The sequence below is a fragment of the Zootoca vivipara genome, chromosome 6, assembly GCF_965207765.1.
Source record: "Zootoca vivipara chromosome 6, rZooViv2.hap1.1, whole genome shotgun sequence".
NCBI lineage: Eukaryota > Metazoa > Chordata > Lepidosauria > Squamata > Lacertidae > Zootoca > Zootoca vivipara.
Genome location: NC_142589.1, coordinates 38,245,515 through 38,267,043, shown reverse-complemented (window position 1 = coordinate 38,267,043; position 21,529 = coordinate 38,245,515). Strand labels below are relative to the sequence as shown.

The window sequence follows — 21,529 nt, the reverse complement described above, 5'->3', positions numbered from 1 at the left end:
GTGAAAATAAGTAGTCGCGCTCTTAAGTCATGTACTGTATCTAGTAAACAAAAACATTACCTCTAACTTACTCGGCTATTTCTATACATGCGTGACTACAGAACAAGTGTGATTTTGCAAAAAAATATATGTGCGTATGCAGACACTGAGCAAAATTCCTGAGATGCTTGCTGCCCTTTCTTTTGCGCCACAGCCTGTATCTCTAGGTGCAGACGAGAAAGTCCCTGTATATTCTGGCAGAACAATGCTCATTACAGAAAGCCAGCGTAAGTGACTCCTCCATGCAGGAGGAATTTGACTGCTTGTCAGCTAAGTTCCCCCAGGTTGCCACTCACACACCAAACTGAAGGAATAGGTTTGGAACAGGTGTAAGTCTCTCCTTGCCCCTTCATGTGCCAACACACACACACACACCCCGGAACACCACTTCTGGGGGATTTGTACGGACATATATTATGTCATCTTAAGTGCCACCAGCTGAGCCTAGCTGAGGGCCTTATGCTAGTATAACTGGCTCAGCTGGGGTGGGGGACTTACACTGGGTGCAGCCCCAGCTCAGCCAAGAAAGCTCAGGATCTGACGAATCCAAGTTCTCTCTTCCTGGTGGATCTTGGGCTTGGACTGCACTGCTAAATAGTAACTGCAGGCAATCCCACAATGCACAGGGAGGTGCCCCTAACTGCACTCTGGAAGCTCTGCCTGCCACCATAAACAGCGGACACCAACACCACAAAGCAACAGTGTGCACACAAGCACAAGCACTTACCTGTGTTGTCATTTCCTTCTCTCTCTCTCTCCCTTTGCTTTCATTCTACTCCCAGTAGTGCAACTAGCCTCGTCCTCGGCACAAAACTGATTTAGATCCCATCTCAGATGCCGCCTCTCTTAAAAGCAGGCTCCTCTATTCAGTTTACCGCCATTGCCTTCCTTCATACTTTTTGACTCCAATCCACTCTTTTTCCTCTTCTCTATCTGTGCAGCTGCCTATTACTGTCAGACAGCAGAAGCAAGGAGAAAGAAAAGAAAGGAAGAAGAGAGCATCAGGAGCAGGTGGGAAATAAGAGTAAGTTACGTGTTTAGGAGTCAGAAAGAATCACAAAGAAGAAAAGCATTATAGTAAAGCAAGAACAAGCCTATAATCGAAGTCCCTTCCTAATCCCACTCCCATTGGAATGAAGAGGGTTTGCAACAGGAGGACTGTCTGCAGCATAGGGAAGGTGCGTTTATTCACTTTGGGGCCTGAGTAATGTAAATGACACTTGGCTGGATGCTTATCATGCACGTTAAGACATTTTTTATGCGAGCAGCACAAATGTGTTTTCTTTTATTGTCTTGCAAAATGAGCCTCGCGGATCAGGCCAATGGCCCATCTAATCTTAGCATCGTGTTCTCACAGTGGCCAACTAGATGTTGTTGTTTAGTCGTTTAGTTGTGTTCGACTCTTCGTGACCCCATGGACCAGAGCATGCCAGGCACTCCTGTCTTCCACTGCCTCCCAGAGTTTGGTCAAACTCATGTTGGTAGCTTCGAGAACACTGTCCAACCATCTCATCCTCTGTCGTCCCCTTCTCCTAGTGCCCTCCATCTTTCCCAACATCAGGGTCTTTTCCAGGGAGTCTTCTCTTCTCATGAGGTGGCCAAAGTATTGGAGCCTCAGCTTCACGATCTGTCCTTCCAGTGAGCACTCAGGGCTGATTTCCTTCTTGCAGTTTGATCTTCTTGCAGTCCATGGGACTCTCAAGAGTTTCCTCCAGCACCATAATTCAAAAGCATCAATTCTTCGGCGATCAGCCTTCTTTATGGTCCAGCTCTCACTTCCATACATCACTACTGGGAAAACCAGAGCTTTAACTATACGGACCTTTGTCGGCAAGGTGATGTCTCTGCTTTTTAAGATGCTGTCTAGGTTTGTCATTGCTTTTCTCCCAAGAAGCAGGTGTCTTTTTAATTTCGTGACTGCTGTCACCATCTGCAGTGATCAAGGAGCCCAAGAAAGTAAAATCTCTCACTGCCTCCTAGATACCCTATTGGAAAACCCAAAAGCAGAACCCGAGTGCAACGGCATTCTGCCCACCTGCAATTCCCAGGAACTGGTATTGAGGCAAAATGCCTCTGACAGCAGAGGTAGCATATAAGCATCAGCACTAGCAGCTGTCTCTGCTTAGATATTTAAAAAGAGGGAGAAGTTATAGGCATATAATGATTAGATTTAAAAGAGTGACGTGGATCAGAATGACTTCAAAGCAAACCTAGAGTGTTTCAGTGGAAACCGGCACAGAACAACGAATGTTAGCAGCTGAAATTTATAGAGCCTTGCCCTCGAGTCTAGGAAACTTGAGCAAGAAGGCTGAGATAGAGAATGCAGAGGAACAGGAATGGAGCGTGGTGCCTGAAGTCAGCCACAGCTATGATAATCATCAAATTTGGAGGGGGGTTGGGGAGAGAGACCGCTGTGCAATTTCTCTAAGCAGAAACCAAGGGACAGTGCGCAGGCTAATGGGAAAAGTAAGTCATATCAGGATGCTAAGATAGAGGAGAGATCTTGGAAATGCAAAGCAAAGGTGCTGCTTTCTGCTAGTAAATCTATCAACCTTGCCTAGCATATCTTGTCCATGTTTAATATATTAGAAGCCTGCTTAAGGAGACCCCCCCAACACAATTTTAGTGTTTTTACTTATACTGCTGTATTGTAAAAATGTATCGCAGCAGTTAAAATTAAAAACAAACCTCAATAGACCACTGTGGGGAGTGTACCCTTAATTGCCTACATAGTTATTTATATATATTTATACACCAGCATGAACACAAAAACCTGTCTTATGCTGAATGAGCCCACCTAGCCCAATAAGGTCTACTCTGACTGCTAGCAGCTCTCTTAGGATTTTGGTGGACGTTTCTCAAGCCCCACTCTCCAGGATGCTTTCTTAAGGTGGAGATTACAGGGAACTGAGTCTGCGACCATCTGCATCCAAAGTATGCCCTCTAACACTGAGCTACATCCACAGCTCATCTTCTCGCAAACATGGATCTGTGAATTCCATCACTGTAGCTAAATGGCAATGTTACTATTAGTACACACTACAATGTTAACCTCTCCTCCTCTGGAACTGCAAAACAAGCAAAAAGTGAAGCCATAAAAAGGAACTGCAGTATCCAAATAGCTTTCTTAGGATACTCGATACAACCCAAACACAAGCTCTAAGCTTCAGCCCAGGAAGGTTACTACCACAGAAAGATTATGCTTCTTAAAGAGTGTTGTGATGGGCAACCTATGGCTCATAAATAGGATCCAGGTGAGGCCACACTAGGATGATGCCTTATAGAATCATTAGTTCATCTAGCTCAGTACTGTCAACACTAGAGGGCAGCAGCTTTAAATGGTATGAGGAATTTCCCTACATCAGGACTTGAATCTGGGACCTTTTGCATGGAAAACATGTATTCCACTGCAGGGCTATGACCCTTCTCTAAACATACTCTTTGCATAATGGCTACTCAGGTAACTGGACTTAATCCAAGTACAGTGGTACCTCGGGTTACAGACGCTTCAGGTTACAGACTCCACCAACCCAGAAATAGTACCTCGGGTTAAGAACTCTGCTTCAGAATGAGAACAGAAATCATGCCGCCACGGCACAGCGGCAATGGGAGGCCCCATTAGCTAAAGTGGTACCTCAGGTTAAGAACAGTTTCAGGTTAAGAATGGACTTCTGGAATGAATTAAGTTCTTAACCAGAGGTACCACTGTACTGTGTAACACACAACTTACTTAATGAGTGCTGCTAAGTGTTCTAACCACACACCACTAACAGCCACCACAATGTTAGTTATTGGCTAAACAGATTACCAATGCATGGCTTTTGAGGCTCTGTCTTATCTGTTTAAAATTAAAACAACCATTACAGCATTAAGCACAGAGCACTTGGTTCAAGTGAGCTAACAAAACCTGCCTTTTCTTTTCAGGAAGAATAAAAAGAACTCTTCCAATGCCAGAGAAGACAGCTATATTCAGTTTCATTCAATTTACTGAGGTTTCAATACAATTCCAAGGGGAACCAGAGAACAAGGTGCTTTGCTAGAACCAAGCACCTATCTTGCCTTCTAGATATTTTCCAAGTACATTATTCAAAAGCTTATCTGTGAAATGCAGCCAAAGCGATAAACAACCTTTTATTTCATTAATGTTTAATGCCAGTGTTATACTATTCATTTGGGAACATAAGCACATGAAACCTCCTCAAGGGCTTCCTCTACAAAAATGGAGGGGTAAAAGTTGAATGAAAAAGCATCCAAAAGAATGAAAAAAATGCATCCAAATAAAGAATGTCAGCTGCTCCCCAAGTCTTGTATGGATTACAGTTGGAGTGAATTTTAGACAAGAGACAAAATTCATGGCAATCATAACAAAAAAGGGTAATTGCTGGACTAAGATTGCTTAACTAAGACCCTGCCGGAAAAACGTGCTTGGCCATAAAGTTCTCTGAGTTATTGTGTTGCACCCTAACCTACTTCACAGGATTGCTGAGAATAAAAAAATGAGGAAGTTTCCATCTATGCTGCCCTGAGCTCTATGGAGGAGGAATGTGTGTGGTTAAAAACGCAATACATACAGTGGTGCCTCGCTAGATGAATGTCCTGCAAGACGAATTTTTCGCTTAACGAAGAGATTTTTTGAGCAGAGGTTGCCTCGCAAGACGAATTTGTTTTGTGAAAAATTCGTCTAGCGAATCGCGGTTTCCCATAGGAATGCATTGAAATTCAATTAATGCGTTCCTATGGGCAATTTTTTAAAAAAAAAAATTCAATGCATTCCTATGGGATTCGCTAGACGAATTTTTCGTTATACGATTTGACCCGTGGAACAAATTAAATTCGTTTAGCGAGGCACCACTGTACTTAACAGGAAACAGCCTTTGTTAAGCATTAGTTCCTACACTGAATGTACTGTAAATATGCATAGTTTCTCAAAAACCAGGGATGGTGAAACCTGTGCCCTTCCCCCAACTACAACACACATCATCCCTGAACCATGCTGACTGAGTGATGGGAGTTGTAGTTCAACAACATCTGGAAGGCCACAAGTCTGCCACACCTGTAATACACTATTCCTGTCTCCTCAGTTATAATGATTCAGAGTCTAGAAGTCAATGCTAGATACTGTATTACAGTACTTATCTCAGAGAGAGGATTTGTTAAGCATTTCCACCCACAGACATCACTCATTAACATTTATATGGCCATTTTCATGTATAAAACGCTATACAATTCTCATATGAACAGGGGCCTTTATTTGGTAGGGCTCTGGGGTCAGGAGAGCCACGTGACGAAAGCCACATAATTGGCCTGCTGCAAAATGCAGAGATTTGAATATAGATCTCCAGACCAAACACCCAGCTTTTACCTTAGCAAATTAGCAGGGCAATTGTCACTCTTACATTTAAAGGTGTGCATCAACTCTCACAAGGGCATAGATGCCAGCATAAATGCAAGGATTCACATGACACATATCTGCCTGGATATTTAGGGATATGGGAAATAACTTGCAGAAATTTCTGCCAAAGCACTTAGCTTTTGCCAACTGGAGAAGTGGCAAAAGGTGCCTGCTAGGCCAGAACTTAACAGCAGCTCTAGTGGGTTTTAGGAACGTAGGAGTCTGCTCTACACCAAGCCAGATCATTGGTGCATCTAGCTCAGTATTGTCTACACTGACTGGCAGCAATGGTTCTTCAGGGTTTCAAGCAGGAGGCATTCTCAGCCCTAGCTGGAGAAGCCATCAGGGTTTTAACCTGGGACCTTCTCCATACAAAGCAAGTGCTTTACCACTGAGCTTTTCTTAAATATTGTAAGATCCCAATCATCCCCTTAGGTCTTACTTGATTTGTCTGTGGTATCCTCAAACTCAACCAGGAATGAGTATCCATTGTTCCACATATGGAGGCAAGTGGCTGGATCGTAGCGTATTTCAAGGGGTTTAAGATGGGGGTCATAGACGCTGTCTCTCCACTGGATATTGATTGGAGACTGCCGACTGCCCCCCGGAATTGTAATTGGGCTCTGCCACAGCGGATGTACTGGAAGAAGAAGAGGACATAGGCAATTTCTCATAAGCTGTATGGAACTCACAGATATGTTTTAGGCTGATTGATCAATGGAAGTTGCTTGGAAGAGTAGGCCAGAGTGCAAACAATTCTCCAACTTGTTCTGCATGTCCAGGGGGCCTTTGGCTGCAAAACACCACTTGCCCAGTTCTGAAACGAAGGAGGGTTTCAAAAGCAGTTTACAATGTAGCATGAAGGGTCCTCTATTTGAAAATTCAAAACATCCCACCAAGTGATGGGAAGCTCTTCAGCTCGCCTGAAGTACTTCTCTTGATCCTGGTGACAGCAACCATATTCCAAGCCACCCTGCTTACAAAAGTTATCAATGAAAGGAATAAACAGTTGCAATTCAGATTCACACAGAGAAGCCACAATTAGATTTGCACCTTAACACCGCCCTGAACCTGATGCTCCCTCACACTGTAGTGTAATCAACACCTTTGCATTCTCCAATTCTTTGAGGTTTCTGCTTTCAATTGCTTTCAACAGTCAGATACGCTGTCACATCTTTCCCTAACCTGTGGTCTTTCCCACCACTGCTAAATATCAGCCCAATTCCCAAGAAAGCCTGGATGTCAGTGCAAAGGAAAGGAAAGCTGCTCTGGGGAGAAAAGTCTGGCAAACGGAGTATGGAGCATGGTTAGGGGAGACTTCCAACTAGTGGCAGACTTTTGGATCTCAAATTTTAGCAGTGCCACGTGCAACACTAACATTCAGCACTACACCCCAGCCCATCTCTTGCAATCCATTCTATATCATCGTTGCGGCACACACACACCCCCGAGGTGCCAGCACCCAGTTCAGCCAAACCAATCGTACAACCCCATGACCAGGGGACTGTTCCCTATGAGATAAATTCATGATCCATTTCTCCAATCAACTGTTGCATTTGCGCAATGCTGAAAAGTATGTGGGGACCCCAGATGCGAACAACAAATAAGGAACTGTGGATGTGCAGTTGGGTTACCCCACATTATACATCCCCTTCCCCCAGAAGATTGTCCTCTGCAAGATGGCATCAGGACATACCGGTACGACTCTGTGACATTTCCCTGCAAAGATCAGCTGAGACCAGAGGGGGCCACTTCTCAAAGGCCCTGCTGTGCTCTTGCTATGGAACTATGGAGGAGTAAGGTTGGGATTTGGGGGGCTTCTGCAGTGGGTGCAAACAGGTGAGGAAGGAACTGGGAAGGACAGTGTGAAGTGTGTTGTGATTTAATTTATCAAAAAGTTTAAACTTCTCCTTTACCTAATGAGAGATGGCATAGTGTAGTTGTTAATAGAGTGTTCAATTAGGGCCTGGGAGATACCAGGGTTCAAGTCCCAGCTCAGTAATGTAGTCACCTTGGGTCACCTTGAGCCCATCACTACCTCCCAGGGCTGATGTGAGGATAAAATGAGGAGAACCATATATGTTGCCTTGGAAACTCCTTAAGAGAAAGGTATGGCTAGAGATGCTATAATAATGTACAGTACATATCACAACATCAAGGTATACAGAATACAAAACAAGCAGTCCACACAATAATCCATCATACAGTATTGGGGTGCTAGGGAAAGGGCACAACCACTGGGGTTCAAAAAAATTAAAAAGATTTAAGGTGGGGAGAGGTGGAGAATGAATGGAGAGGGGTGTTTTGGGCAGGGGGGAGATTGTAATAGTACACTAGGGTTGTACCTAACTAAGCAAAAAGCAAACCCTACTGTGCGTGTGGAAAGGCTAATAGAGAATGAGAAAAGGAACATGGGGGTGGGGAGATAATAAGCAGGGTGTGGACAGCTGGGGAAAGAGATGGTGAGGGGGGGGGGCGAAGGGGAAATATTAGGGCCTTATGGACCCCAGGTACAGGGCATAATTTTTTGGGGGGGAATGTTCCTACAGAGAGAAAAGGGGGAGAGGAGGAGTATCTTTGGGGGGGGGGTTGCCGCGGGGTGTGTCACTCACCGCCGTCTCGGAGGCGGTAGGAGGCGCAGGCGCCCAAGCTGCACCGCCTCACCCCGCCACCGCCGCTGCGGACGGAGAAGGCGGCTGGACCCGGCCGGTGGTGCCTGCCGAGGCGGAGGAGCAGCGGCGGCAAGAGACGACAAGCCATGGCCGAGGCAGCAGGAGAAGGCGGGGGCGTTGTTTGGAAGCGAAGGGCTCCCCCTTTCCTCGGTCGGCCCAGCCGAGCCTGCCCCTTCCGGGGCCTCGCCCACCTTCCCCGCCCGGCAAAGCGCAGCGGGCGAAAGTATATTTCCCCGCTCGCCGCCTGCGGGCGCCAAAAACGCTCCGCGCCCGAGTTGGCGGGCGAGAGAAACTTTCTCGGCTCCTATCCGGGCGCAGGTTTTGGTGCAAGTAGCACTGGAGAAACCTAAGGGAGAGAGCGGGGCACCTCCATCCCCTCGAGGCGCATTTTATTAAGAGATTTGGCGAGGGAGATAATCTGTCTGATGTTCGGATGTCTTGGAGCGCTTTCAGGGAGGAAGCCCCGTTTGAGTCAGTACATATAGAGCTTACTCCTGAGTAGGCACCAATAAGGATTGAGGTGTTAACGTGGGAGGGAGAGGGCGGCCACTTAGGCATGGCGTGGTGAGGGGGGGAGATTTGCATGAAATCATCACTTGCTAATATCAGATGTGTTATCAGATGCAAATTTAAAATGATTACAATACAGTACTATGATTTTAAAAGGCATGCCAGAGCTCTCACCCAAGTAGGGAAAGGGAGTTTTTCTGCGCCTGCTCAAGCCACTGACTGTTGATAGGCAGCTGTTTTATAGGCATATAAAACGCTGTCCTAACTGCCCCTTCTACTGTTTTATAGGCAACGTTATATAGGCTATCGTCCAAACACCCAGTCTTTCATTTCTGGGCTATAGAAAAACATTATACTGCGAATGAAGAATACAGACAAATTGATCCTCCCTTTCTTCCCTGGAAATGAGATTAAGAACACAACAGTGCAGTCCTACTTAGAAGTTGAATCCCGTAGGACTTACTCCTAGATGGGTGTATAGCCTAAATATGGAAAGGTCCTCTAATAAGCAAGAACTCTCTCATTAGTGAGCTAACTGGTTACAGGTGCTCCGATGACCAGGTGTGGGGGAACTTTGGCTTGCTGGATGTTACGGAACTACAACTCCCATCAGCCCCAGAAAACATGCTTAGTGGTTAGGGATGATGGGAGTTGTAATTCATCAACATGTAGAGGGCCAAAGGTTCCCCTTAACCTTCAGAATACTATAAAATCCAGGCAGTCTTCATGTTCAGGATGCTGGGAATTGTAGCTCCATAAGGGACAAGCTACAATTCCCAGGATTCTTTACAGAAAGTAATGTGCTTTAAATGTGTGGGTGTGATCTTTATCTGGATTCCAGTATTTCTTGGTGGTGTTTAACTGTAAGTAAACTACTGGATTAAGAAAGTAGTGTGGTTATTTATAGTGATCAAATTTAGTACTTGGCTGTTTAGAATGTTGGCTTTTTCTTTGGGGTAGTCACTCACTCCTCATCTCCCGGTGTGTAAATGCAGAAAGTATTTGTTATACTGTGATCCTAGGTATCTTTACTTATAAGTAAATTATGTTGAGTTCAATGGGACTTACTGTCAGATAAGTTTATAATCTTAAAATGACAAGCCCGTGCACTGATCCTATCAACTAGTGTGCAGTTACCTAAGAGTAAACCCTAGTGCTTATTTCTAAAAGAACACATATACATAGGATTTGGTGGCCATGTAACTTCAACTAAATTCCTGTTAAAAAGAATAATACACAACATTTGTGTTTAGTTTGGCATATTGGTCTAACTTTTGATTTGTTTTCACCTTTTTTGGGGTGGACTTTTAAAAATATCTGTTGAAATTATGGTGTAAACTTGAAACATATGCTACTTATGAAATATTTGTACAGTGTCCTCATCAAAAGACTGGTCCCTTAAAATATGTTTGGTGTTGATAGTTTGGAAGGAATTTGTGTTCTATAAGTTTTGCAACAAAGTGGATTTGGACTTTATAATGAGTAAGACCTCTTTGTTTTGCCCACTACCACCATTTTTGTTGCTCTTGAACTATTTTAAATTAGAAATGAAACCCAACATGCTGTTATTGCCCTCTAGGGAGAAGGATGGCAACTGAGGGACCTCTCGAGGAACTTATTGATGCAATGACTTGTCCTATCTGCCTGGGATATTTCAAAGATCCTGTGATGTTGGACTGTGGCCATAATTTCTGCAAAGCTTGCATTGTCCAGTCCTGGCCTGAATCTGAGGGAGCCTCTGCTTGCCCTGAGTGCAGGAGACTCTTTCAACCAATGGACAGCAGGCCAAACTGGCAACTGGCAAAAGTGGTCCACCTTGTCAAGCTGTGGGTGGAGAGACGCCCAGAAAGGAGAAGGGAGGTGTGTAAAAGGCATCGGAAGCCCCTGAAGTTCTTTTGTAAGGATGATGAAGCCCCCCTCTGTATGGTGTGTAAACGGAGCAAGGTGCACAGCGGTCATAAGGTAGCCCTGTTGGAGGAGGTTGGCCGAGAGCTCAAGGTAAGCAAGGCAAACATGGGAATCTGCCTTATACTGAGGCTGTTTGGGGGAAAGACCACAGCTTAGTGGTAGAGCATCTGCTTTGCAGGCAGAAGGTCTGAGGTTCAGTCTCCAGATAGAACTCAGTCTATATCCCTAGACAGCTGCTGCCAGTCTGAGCTAGATGGATCAATGGCCTGACTCCTTATAAGGCAGTGTCCTGTGTCCATGTGGCTCAGAACTCTACACTGACTGGCAGCAGCTCTCCAGGGTTTCAGATGGAGAACACTCCCAGCCCTACCTGCAGATGCCTGTAACTTAACCAAGGACATGCAAAACAGATGCTCTGCTCCTGAGCTCTGACCTTCATTGGTGGAATTTGCTGCCACCCTATAAAGATGTGCAGGTGGCCTCGGGTTGTTTTAACTAGGGGGTGGGGGAGGGGGTAGAGGTTGGACAAACAAATCAAGTAAAGGGGAAATCTCCCAGATAAAGCAAAAAACATCATCATTATTTGTTGGTGTTGTTGTTCAGGAGAAAACCAAAGCCCAGCTGAAGGCTATGGAGGAAGAGAGGAAGAACCTTGAGGGCTGCAAAATTACTCAAGAGCTGGGAAGATCAGAATGGCTGGTAAATGTTTTGATTTATAGAGCTTGCAAAACCTTGGCACTCCTCTCTCCTATTTTCCAGCCCCAGGCAGCAACAGCACTGCAACGCCCCACTTCCACTTGGGAAGAGGCATTTCTTCCTCCCAAGACTTCCTTCCACTTGGTGCTCCCTGTTGCTTTGCTTCCCCTTTACTCCTGAAGCAGACTGAAAACAATTACGAAAACCCCACTGCTATGTGGTCTTAACTTTATAGGCTAAACCTGTCATGTTCGGTATTAAGTGGTTGAAACAAATGACCCCACCCCAGAAAATCTGCGGTAAGGAAAGTTACAGGATTTCAGCAGGGAGCTGCAGGATATGCACTGATTGGAAATGAAGCTGTGCCAACCCTGAAACTTTTGCAGGCACAAACAGTATTCATACGTAATAGGATCCTGTATAATCGCCCTGACACCTGCAATCACAAATTCATGATATAAAGGTTTTATGGAGGCGGGGCCCTAAGTTAATTGCTGCCCTTCTCCTGATAAGAGGCTTGGAGGGGAAAAAAGGGGGTAAGTAAGGTAATTTCCTGGCACTGATCAAGGAAGTGTCTGGGAAGAGGAAACCACATTGCAGGTCTCTGCAAAAAGCATAGCCCATCTGGTCACTCCTACTAGTGAATGCAGACAGAAATGAAGCAGCCCATGGACATTGTGAAATGAAAGGGAAGCACTGGTGTGCTCCGGGGACCCCTGAGTTGCTGAATCTTATATATTTAAAAGGCAGGAGCAAAGACATCCCCAATAGCCAAGTGAGCCTTCTGTGGTAGCCACAGAATGCTGCGTGACAGCCAGGGCCGGCTCTAAGGCAAGGCTGGGTGGCACAGGGCGCCGTGCTGCCAGGGGGGGCGCTGCGCGGCTGCGCCTGCTGCAGTGACGCTGCGCCCACCCGCCCGCCAGCCGCGGTGGGAAATGTGGCGGGGGGGCGCCAAAGCAATCTTCGCACCACGGCGCCAGGGCGCCTGATATGCTTAAGACGGCCCTGGTGACAGCTGAAATACAGAAAATGGGAGGCAGGGGAGAGTTGGATGTCCTTCCATTTGCACAGGGAGATGGCACTATCAATAGATCTTGTGCTGTCCAGCTCTGGGATTATGTCTCTTTTACTGGAGCTGTGGGAGTTAAATATATACAGTGGTACTTTGGGTAATCCATTCCGGAAGTCCATCCCAAAACCAAAGTGTTCCAAAACCAAGGCGCACTTTCCCTTAGAAAGTAATGCAAAACGGATTAATCCGTTCCAGACTTTTAAAAACAACCCCTAAAACAGCAATTTAACATGAATTTTACTATCTAATGAGACCATTGATCCATAAAATGAAAGCAATAATCAATGTAAGGTAAAGGTAAAGGGACCCCTGACCATTAGGTCCAGCCGCGGACGACTCTGGGGTTGTGGCACTCATCTCGCTTTACTGGCCGAGGGAGCCGGCAAACAGCTTCTGGGTCATGTGGCCAGCATGACTAAGCCGCTTCTGGCGAACCAGAGCAGTGCACAGAAATGCCGTTTACCTTCCCGCCTGACCAGTACCTATTTATCTACTTGCACTTTGTGCTTTTGAACTGCTAGTTGGCAGGAGCTGGGATTCGAACTGCCGACCGTCTGATCAGCAAGCCCTAGGCTCTGTGGTTTAACCCACAGCGCCAACTATAAAATAAAAAAGACAGTATTGTAGATTATAAAAATTAAAATTAATTTTTTTCTTAAGTTTTAAGAAAAAACTGCTTCTTTTCCCTTATGGGGTACCCAAGAGCCCATTTCCCCCCTACCAATAGAAAACCTACATAAGGTTACCCTTACCTGCACTGATGATAGTCATAGTTTGGATGGGGGGGGGGCTTTTATCCATTTCCGTAATCAATCAATCAATCAATCAATCAATCAATCAGTAGCTGAACTGGATTCCACACAGTAACAAAAACAAATTAACCAAAAAAGCCTCAAAAACAAAAACGCAAAATAAATAGCAAAAACAAAAGTGCCAAACTTAATCAGTTCCTGAAGTCGGTTTGACTTCCAAAATGTTTGGAAACCAAGGCGCAGCTTCTGCTTGGTGCAGGTGGACCGGAAACAATAGCCAACTACATTCTCTTTGTCCTTGACTTGCCTCTACCTGAAGGGAGTATTTTCTGCTCTCTGCAAAGCTTCCTGACCAAATCCATGTGAAGTTTGAAGAGAGAATGTTTTGTGAATCTGTCTGCAACAGTGGGTGCTGATGCATCCCCTGATCTCACTCAGCCTTCTCCTTTTCTTTCCCTGTCCTGCAGAAAATATGACTGCACCCAGGCATAGCACCCAATCCCCTGTCAATCTGTCTGAGGACCCTAAGGGTGTGAGACGCAAGGCGTAAAAGATTTGGAACCTGCCTGTCTGCCCTGAGACTCTCTGATGTTGTACAAAACACAAAGGAATCCAACTCCCACAAGCATTACCCTGAAGACAGAGGGACCACCAGGTTGTGAGTCCTGTGAAACTTTAGCCCCATCCCATAATTCAATGTGCATGTTCAGTCATGGGTGGGGAGATGGCAGGCTCCACCTCCCCACCTGCAAACTTGCATTTGAACTCCCATGTCAAATTCTCACGTAGAGGGATTTGTTCAGGAATTCAAATGTACATACTGAGTTACTAACCCTATGCTTCTGTTGAGGAAGCCTTAGTACTTATCTTTACCTAGTTGATTCTAGGTTCTTAAATTCCTTCTAAACTAACACTTTTGCCCAGGGGGAATACTGTTTTTTTCTTGACTTTTAGAGGATCTATTAGAACTTTAATTTCAGCCTTGCTTTGTGTGGTTTTGATTGATCCCTAAAATAAACTGTTGGGAACAATTCTTTAACATACCTCGGGCAGGGAGTAAATATACACCTGAGGTACCAGAACCCTCAAGTGGCACCTCTTTGCTGAGGTTTGTTCTTCTATATTTTTGGGGTGGGGTTGGTTACATATGAGCATTGGAAAAATAAAAATAAAGCTTTTAACAAAATAAGCAGAAATGTATCAAATTGCTGCTTTTTGGAGAGAAGCTGTTCCATGACCACTCTGATGGCCCTTGCAACAAGATTTATCTCCAGCACTCAGTCGTCTAGAGATGCTTGAGAGCCAGATGATGTTTGAGGGATTCATTTCCTCCAGGGGCATAGACCTCTCCTGATTGCAAGCAGAGGGAGAAACACTTGGTCAAAGCTCTGTGGATTAAACAAGCAAGGAGACCAGGGTCTTAGTGTGGGAATGTTCAGGGAGGCAGGAGAGGATATATTGTTTAATGATATCCTTCCTAACTTGTGTTGGGAAGTTCTATATCTTAGCAGAGTAACATTCCCCTTTAAACGCACAGTGGTTTGCTTGTTGCAGGCTAGTCTGAGCCTCTCAATATAAGATTCCTGGTAAGATCCCTTCTTGTCCCTCTTAAAAAGAATAGACACGACAACCTTATGAAAGTCAGCATAAAAGTACCGTATATTCCGGCGTATAAGACAACTGGGTGTATAAGACGACCCCCAACTTTTCCAGTTAAAATATAGAGTTTGGGATATACTCGCCGTATAAGAAATACGACCTGGCGTATAAGATGACCCCCGACTTTTGAGAAGATTTTCCTGGGTTAAAAAGTAGTCTTATGGTCCCTGCTCCTGCCAACTTAGCAGTTCGAAAGCACGTCAAAAGTGCAAGTAGATAAAAAGTACCGCTACAGCGGGAAGGTGAACGGCATTTCCGTGTGCTGCTCTGGTTCGCTAGAAGCGGCTTTGTCATGCTGGCCACATGACCTGGAAGCTGTACGCCGACTCCCTCGGCCAATAACGCGAGATGAGCACCGCAACCCCAGAGTCGGTCACGACTGGACCTAATGGTCAGGGGTCCCTTTACCTTTATGCAGGAATATACAGTAGTTTACGCACAATCTTTCAGTTCACAGGTAGATCCCTGAAGGCAGACTTAGGTTACAAAAGTACAGGTCTACATGAACTATCCCATAAGGGAGTTAGTCCCAAGTGACTGCAACTGAGCAGTCACTTATTTTAACACATAGCAAAACCAAATGGAGAAGAAGAGGGCAAGAGAAGAATGTGTGCTCCTTCTTGCCCAAATTAGGCCTCTCTCTCTCACACACAGGCCTCTAGTCATGTGCAGAGGAAGTTTGTCACAGCTCACAGGAAGTTTTACCCTGACTGCATACAAAGCATCCCCTAGCATGTTCATTCTAGGAATCTACTTGACTGCTATGTGTTTCACATCCCACACTTAGAGGCAGTAGCAGCAGGGGATTTCTGTTGCCTTTGTGCTGCACTTGTGGGCTTCCAGTAGTAGAGCACTTGTTGCATGCAGAATGTCTCCCATCCCGGGTTCAGTTGCCAATGGGCCTCTCCAGGACTGGAAGAGACACCTTAGAAGAGACTCCCAGGGCCCTCAAATATGTTAGTAGGGGCTCTGAAGGGACCTCAGACTCTAGGAGTTGGCTCCTATGGAGCGAATATTTGAAACGTGTTGGAACAGTTCCTTAGGATGGAAAGAACATCAAAGGGGAGGGATTACATTGAAAGAAAAGCATGTAAGGTTAGAAAAGAGGAACCCGTTTGTTTTATTGCTGGAAAGAGATGTTGCTTTAAAAGTTTGCCTAAGGATAAAAGTAAGGGAAAGGGCAGGATTGCACCATTAACTGATAAGAGCAGTTGTGTTCTATCTGCCTACGCAAATAGCTGAGGACAAATGATCACTCCTGGGATTCCCTTATCATGCGGATATGGTTTTTGCCCACACTACTTAAATTAACAAATTGTAGCAGCAGAGTGGTTCAAAACTACACACGTAGTGAAATGATCCATTTCATAGTGAGTGTGTGAAACAGTAACAAAAAGTCACGAGAAGAGAACTTTCCTCTTCCTGCAGCAAGCAATGAATGTGCTGCTTTTCCTGTCTGCTTGCCATCTGACAAATTTCTGTCTTAACTGGCAGACTGCTTACTGACAGCACAAGCAGAAGAAGGTGGTCCAAAGCAGAAAGTAAACAGAAATGATTATTTTCTAAAAGCAGCAGGAGGTTCCCCCAAAAAGCCAGAGGAGCAAATACGTGGGATAAATGGGTTAAATAATAACAATGAACGTAGCAAATACAGACAGTGGGTCTGTTGTAATATTTGTCCGGCCCAAAGTCCCCAAAAGTAGAAGTAGCACTTACTACACTGAAGAAATGGTTCTTGTCCTTGAAGCTTGGTAAAGAATGCTGCACATAAGAGGCCACCCAGAAGGGCCACATTCTAACGCAGGAACCCCCAAACTTCTGCCCTCCAGATGTTTTGGACTACAATTCCCATATTCCCCGACCACTGGTCCTGTTAGCTAGGGATCATGGGAGTTGTAGGCCAAAACATCTGGAGGGCCGCAGTTTGGGGGTGCCTGTTCTAATGCCTGCAGCAGAAGTAACTTATTTGCAAAACCCAGGTGCACAAATGATGCCAGGTAAAGGTGATTAAAGAAGAGTTTGTCTTGGGTCTCAGACAAACAGTCCTGGAGAGTGAACACTTCTTGAAAGGGTCCTGAGCAGTTGACTGCTAGGCACCATTACCAGTTCTGATACTCTAGGGTAGACATCTCCAGTCCAGGGGCGTAGGAAGATAGGGGCGGTAGGGGCAGGCCGCCCCGAGCCGTGGGCTCCAAGGGGTGCCATTGTGGGCACCCGCCCCACCCCCAAAATGCGTGCCCTGTCCCTGGAACGCGTGTCACGCCCCCTGGGAGGCGTGCCACGCCCCGGAACATGTGCTACGGCCCTCCGGGAGCACCCCACCCCCGGAACGTGCGCCATGCCCCTCCGGGAGGCGCGCCATGCCCCCGGGAGGTGCACTACAGCCCTCCGGGAGGCACACTCCGCTCCCAGAACAGGCGCCAGCCCCGCCCCCGGTCTCGGAGCATGAAGCTCCGCCACAGCTCCAGATGCAACCATCATCTGAGGTCCTTCTCTGTATACCCCCTTCATGAGAGGTCTAGAGGGTGGTAACATAAGAACAGGCCTTTTCCATTCCCTACTTATGGAATGCCCTCCCCGGGGAGACTCGTCTGCTGCCATCATTACTTATCTTTAAAGCTCCAGGCAAAAATGTTGCTGGGTGGGATATACTAGCCCTGCTTAAAAATATATATTGATGAGTTTTACATTCTTTTCTGTTTTGTTTAATGCTAGCTTTAATGTAAGTTGTTTTGAGTTACTTTTGTAAAATAATGAAATTCCCATCATCTCTATGCCCAGGCACCCTGCAGCTGCCCTTGCCTCCAATAGCATAAGAAGAAGCAGATATAAATCTGACCCTAGTGGTGGTCTGTTACAGATTTCTTTTTTCTTATTGTGCATAAAGGAGCTGTGGAACTCACTGCCAGAAGAAGGGCAGACAGAATAATATAGTTTGTTGTTGTTTTTTTTAAAAAAAGACTGGCTATGTTTATGAGAGACTGCTCAATATGGTGATAAGGACAATGAGGGTTTACAACCCCCCCCCCAAAAAAATCTTAAACTTCAGTAGGCAAAAAACGACCTGGAGGGAACAGGGATTTCTGTTTGTAGCTTGCTTGTGCTATTGTAAGTTTCCATAAGGGGCTGTGTTTTGTCAGTGTCAACATTCAAGCATGACACACAATTACCTTGACTCGGTGAAGTTGTGTTTTAAGTTCTCTGTACTTTTCCATGTCAATGTGAATTCATATTTGCCTAATATTGTGGCTAGAAAATATCTGAAAGGGAATTCAATTAAATCTCCCACTGGAGTAAGAACTCTGATCCAAATTGCAATATTTGGGGGAGGTGAAGAAGAGGGGAAAACAAAGGCATGTTGTTTTTTTAAGAGAATACTTAAAAAAAAAAATTGTACCAAAAACAAACAAACCCCTGAACAGGATATGGGCAGGGGAAATTGAAACTGTTCCTTTCTAACAAAGAGGCTTTTCGTTACAGGCTGAGCCAGTATAATTGCCATGGTGATACATTTCCAAACATAAAACAATCCAACTAAATATGTTGCATCTTTGTAGTTTTGTCTCCTTCATACGCACGTCCAAACCAATATATGTGGTTTTGTATCCCCAACATCTCCCCCCAGTGCCATAAATATTTCAAATAATCCTTATTCCCTACCCATCCAATCTGCCTCTTTAAAAACAAAACCCAACAAACCTGTCTGTCTTGTAGATAGTTTCTGCACTAACGTCCCACTTCAGCAGTGATCTTTAAATGGCTTGGAGAAACTGCTGTGCAGTCCCGTCCCACCCCTTTGTTTAGACAGGATCAAGGGGTCTGCAATGGATTTTGACAAGGGAAAACTCACCTGTCAATCATGTGGTAGCAGTGGCATCATGTGATTGACAAGTGGATTGCCCCACCCACCTGTAAAAGTTGGTCTGCGAGGTACTTCCCCCAAAAAGGCTCCCCATCCCTGATTTTTATAATATATGTGAAAAGCAAGACTAATACTCCGTGCATCTATTGAAGTGGGATCCAGTTCAGAAAGTGTCTTCCACAGGGACTCGTATATTGAGGGGCAAAGATGCTATAGTCCACCCACCCTAAATTATGTTATTCAATATGTAAACTCCTTGTGGGCAAGGACCTTTCTCTCATGCCTGTGAAGGCCAGGAAGGTGATAGGTGTGCTGTACAAAGAATAATAAGCACATTTTCTTGCTGAGACACATCTTGCCATAATCAGCATAATCTGTTTGGTTGGCAGAGTTCTGTTTGGGAGGATGTCACTCTTTCGAACCAGGAAATTGCCAGCTTCAGTTGACTAAGGCTTTCCTCCCTTTCAGGCCTCAACAAAGAATACAGAAGGTATTTTCACCCCACCCCACCCCCGGCAAAAAATAAATAAATCCCTATCTGAAGGTGCACTGGACTGTGTCTGAAACTTGTTATGCAGCATTGCCTGTGAAATATGAAAGAGGAGACATAAACATCTGAAGTCAGAAGCAGCATGTAGGATGACTCAGCGCTGATGCCATTCCTGACCCCATTTAACATAGACAGGGCAGTTTCTACAGGGCCTTTTTACGCACAGCTGATGTCCAAGTGATGTGATAAAGGAGATCTGAACAATCCATTTGCAATACAAGTCACTCTCTACCCCTATCTGCAAGCACCAAGTTTGCCTTTTCCCTCCTCCACCTCCTTGCCAAATCCTTTTCTTTTTGTCTCATGTCTTTTAGATTGTAAGCCTGAGGGCAGGGACAGTCTTATCACTGACATCTGGAAACCACTCTGGAGGCCTTTTTTTGGCTGAAAAGCAGGTGGTTTTTTTTTATTTAAAAATGCTTGCAAGAAGTAAAGTTCCTACCGTATTAACATAACATTGTGTGACCTCCAGACAGTGGAACTGAGAACATCCACAGCGCTATGTGACCTTTGGTATTCCCATGATATCGGTGCCTCTTTTATTAGGTCCAACAGACCCAGGTATGGCTAAGGACAACCTTTGGCGCCTGGTGTCCTCTCCATATACTATGTACTACAGCTCTCATCAGGCCCAGCTTCACATGGCTGCAATGGCTGGGGATGATGAGATTTCTAGTCCAAAACATCTGGAGGGCTCTGTGCTGGGGAAGGCTGACTTCGGATAACAAACAACAGAGATGGGTGAGTCAGACCACCAGCGATAGCTTTATGATCTGTGTTGCCCTGCGTGCAGTCCACTTGGGGGCCCCTTATTAGTTCACACAAATAAATTTGACTATGTCAAATGTATTCACAAAAGAAACAAAATACCCATTTGGCAACCAGCCTCCTCAGTTTCTCATCTATAAAATGGGAGTGGAATAGTGACCTGTGAAAGTGATCACGATAAAGATTGTCATGGACTTGGCTCAATGAGCCTACGCTCCTAAGCACATTCATTTGGGAGGGGGTAAATTTCATTGAAATCACTGAAATATTGTTCTAAGTAAACATGCATAATAGGATCAGGCTGCAAAAATGAGAAGATCCGTTGCTTTTAATCACCATTATAGCTAGCTGTATACTGTATATATCACATAATAACATGCGCTTCTTGAATAAAACTCTGGCACTGAGAGCAGGGCATGGAAAGTGAGGTTTTTGAGGCTGTTTGCACTGGTTTCAGAAAACATTCTGAAAGGCCAAAAAGGGGAAACTCCCTGTTACAGACACACCTCTGAGTCATACCATATACTAAGATGGGAAGAAATGACTCAAAATTTCCTGTGGATTTGCTTTAACATTAAAAAGATCTGGCAATAATTGTGCCTCTGTGGGGAGGGGGGTCTTGAATGATGGAGAATAGCACAGAAATTATGAAATACTGTGCCTTTTATGGTTATAGAAATTGTATATTTTGCTTCTTAAGTTGCAAGAGTCCTTAAAAACCTTGATCTTGTTTTCTGTTCAAAAGTAGTTTTTGCAGATTAATCTTTTCTAGGAAACATTCCAAATGCCACAGTCAGCAGTACCTTTGTTAGGACCAACCAAAATGCCACAAACTTATTTTCACTATTTCCCCCCCCAAACTGAAAAATGTCTTCCCTGATCCAAAAGCTTAAAAGTTCATTTACTATTTTGTGAAGGTGCTGCCTGACTGGATTTTTTTTTTTTGTGGATCATTCACACAGCTTCTTTTGGCTTATGTGCTTCCAAGAAATGTGTTTTTCTTAATGTGAATCGTTAGTGCAATTTGTTCCACTTTATCAATTGACATTGTTCTGAACGGATTTAGTTCTGCTTTGTTCTGTGTTTCAGTTTTTCCTGAAACACAAACCTGTCAATTTAAACTATTTAAAAATAAATAAACCTTCCATACATTGGTCAGAAAACACCCCAAAGTTTGTTGGCTTGGTTCCTTCAGTGAACAATGCACCAGCAAATTTTAGAGAAACTTGAATTAATCACTCTTAATATTCCCCACAGTAGCATGGGATAGAGTTCCAAGTTCAAAGATTTTAATTATTATAGGATTTACAATAATGTATATAGCTGAATATCATTCCATGTCACTGGCTTCTTGAAATGCCAGACAGCCAATGAATGGCAAAGGGTTTGTTTTGAAACATTACCCCTGTCAAAATGCCCTAATTCAGAGGCTCTCCACTTTCTTGGGCACATTTGGAAATCTAGGAAACAGTTGTGGGCACCACAAAATACCCATTACATTAAAAGAAATAAAGGTGACCTTGCTGGGCACCAAGCATGTTGTCTGAAGATTACACATTGTGGATTTCAGCAAGGAACAGTACAGAAACATTAAGCATAACTTTTCCTGCCACTTGTCAAAAAAGAGTAATTAATATAGAGGAACACAA

General features: G+C 44.7%; 2 protein-coding genes across 3 annotated transcripts in view; one reads left to right on the top strand and one right to left on the bottom strand.

Moving 5' to 3' along the window:
* CA5A (carbonic anhydrase 5A) overlaps positions 1–21,529 on the bottom strand; it is a 33,662-nt gene that overhangs the window by 9,037 nt on the left and 3,096 nt on the right. Inside the window, exons 1-2 of one of the 2 annotated variants that reach the window (XM_035119188.3) lie at positions 8,044–8,336; positions 5,874–6,071 (exon numbers count right to left, since the gene is read on the bottom strand). In XM_035119188.3, coding sequence (XP_034975079.1) covers positions 5,874–6,071; positions 8,044–8,191 — 346 coding nt within the window. In that variant the 5' untranslated portion in view covers positions 8,192–8,336. Of the gene's footprint in view, positions 1–5,873; positions 6,072–8,043; positions 8,337–21,529 lie in introns of those variants that run through there. The other variant, XM_035119187.3, reaches the window with a different exon arrangement.
* On the top strand, positions 8,380–14,220 carry LOC118087014 (zinc finger protein RFP-like). Its single transcript, XM_035119189.3, has 4 exons — positions 8,380–8,574; positions 10,193–10,611; positions 11,125–11,220; positions 13,509–14,220. Exons 1-4 carry the CDS (start codon positions 8,529–8,531, stop codon positions 13,515–13,517), a joined length of 570 nt encoding a protein of 189 aa, XP_034975080.3. The 5' UTR covers positions 8,380–8,528; the 3' UTR covers positions 13,518–14,220.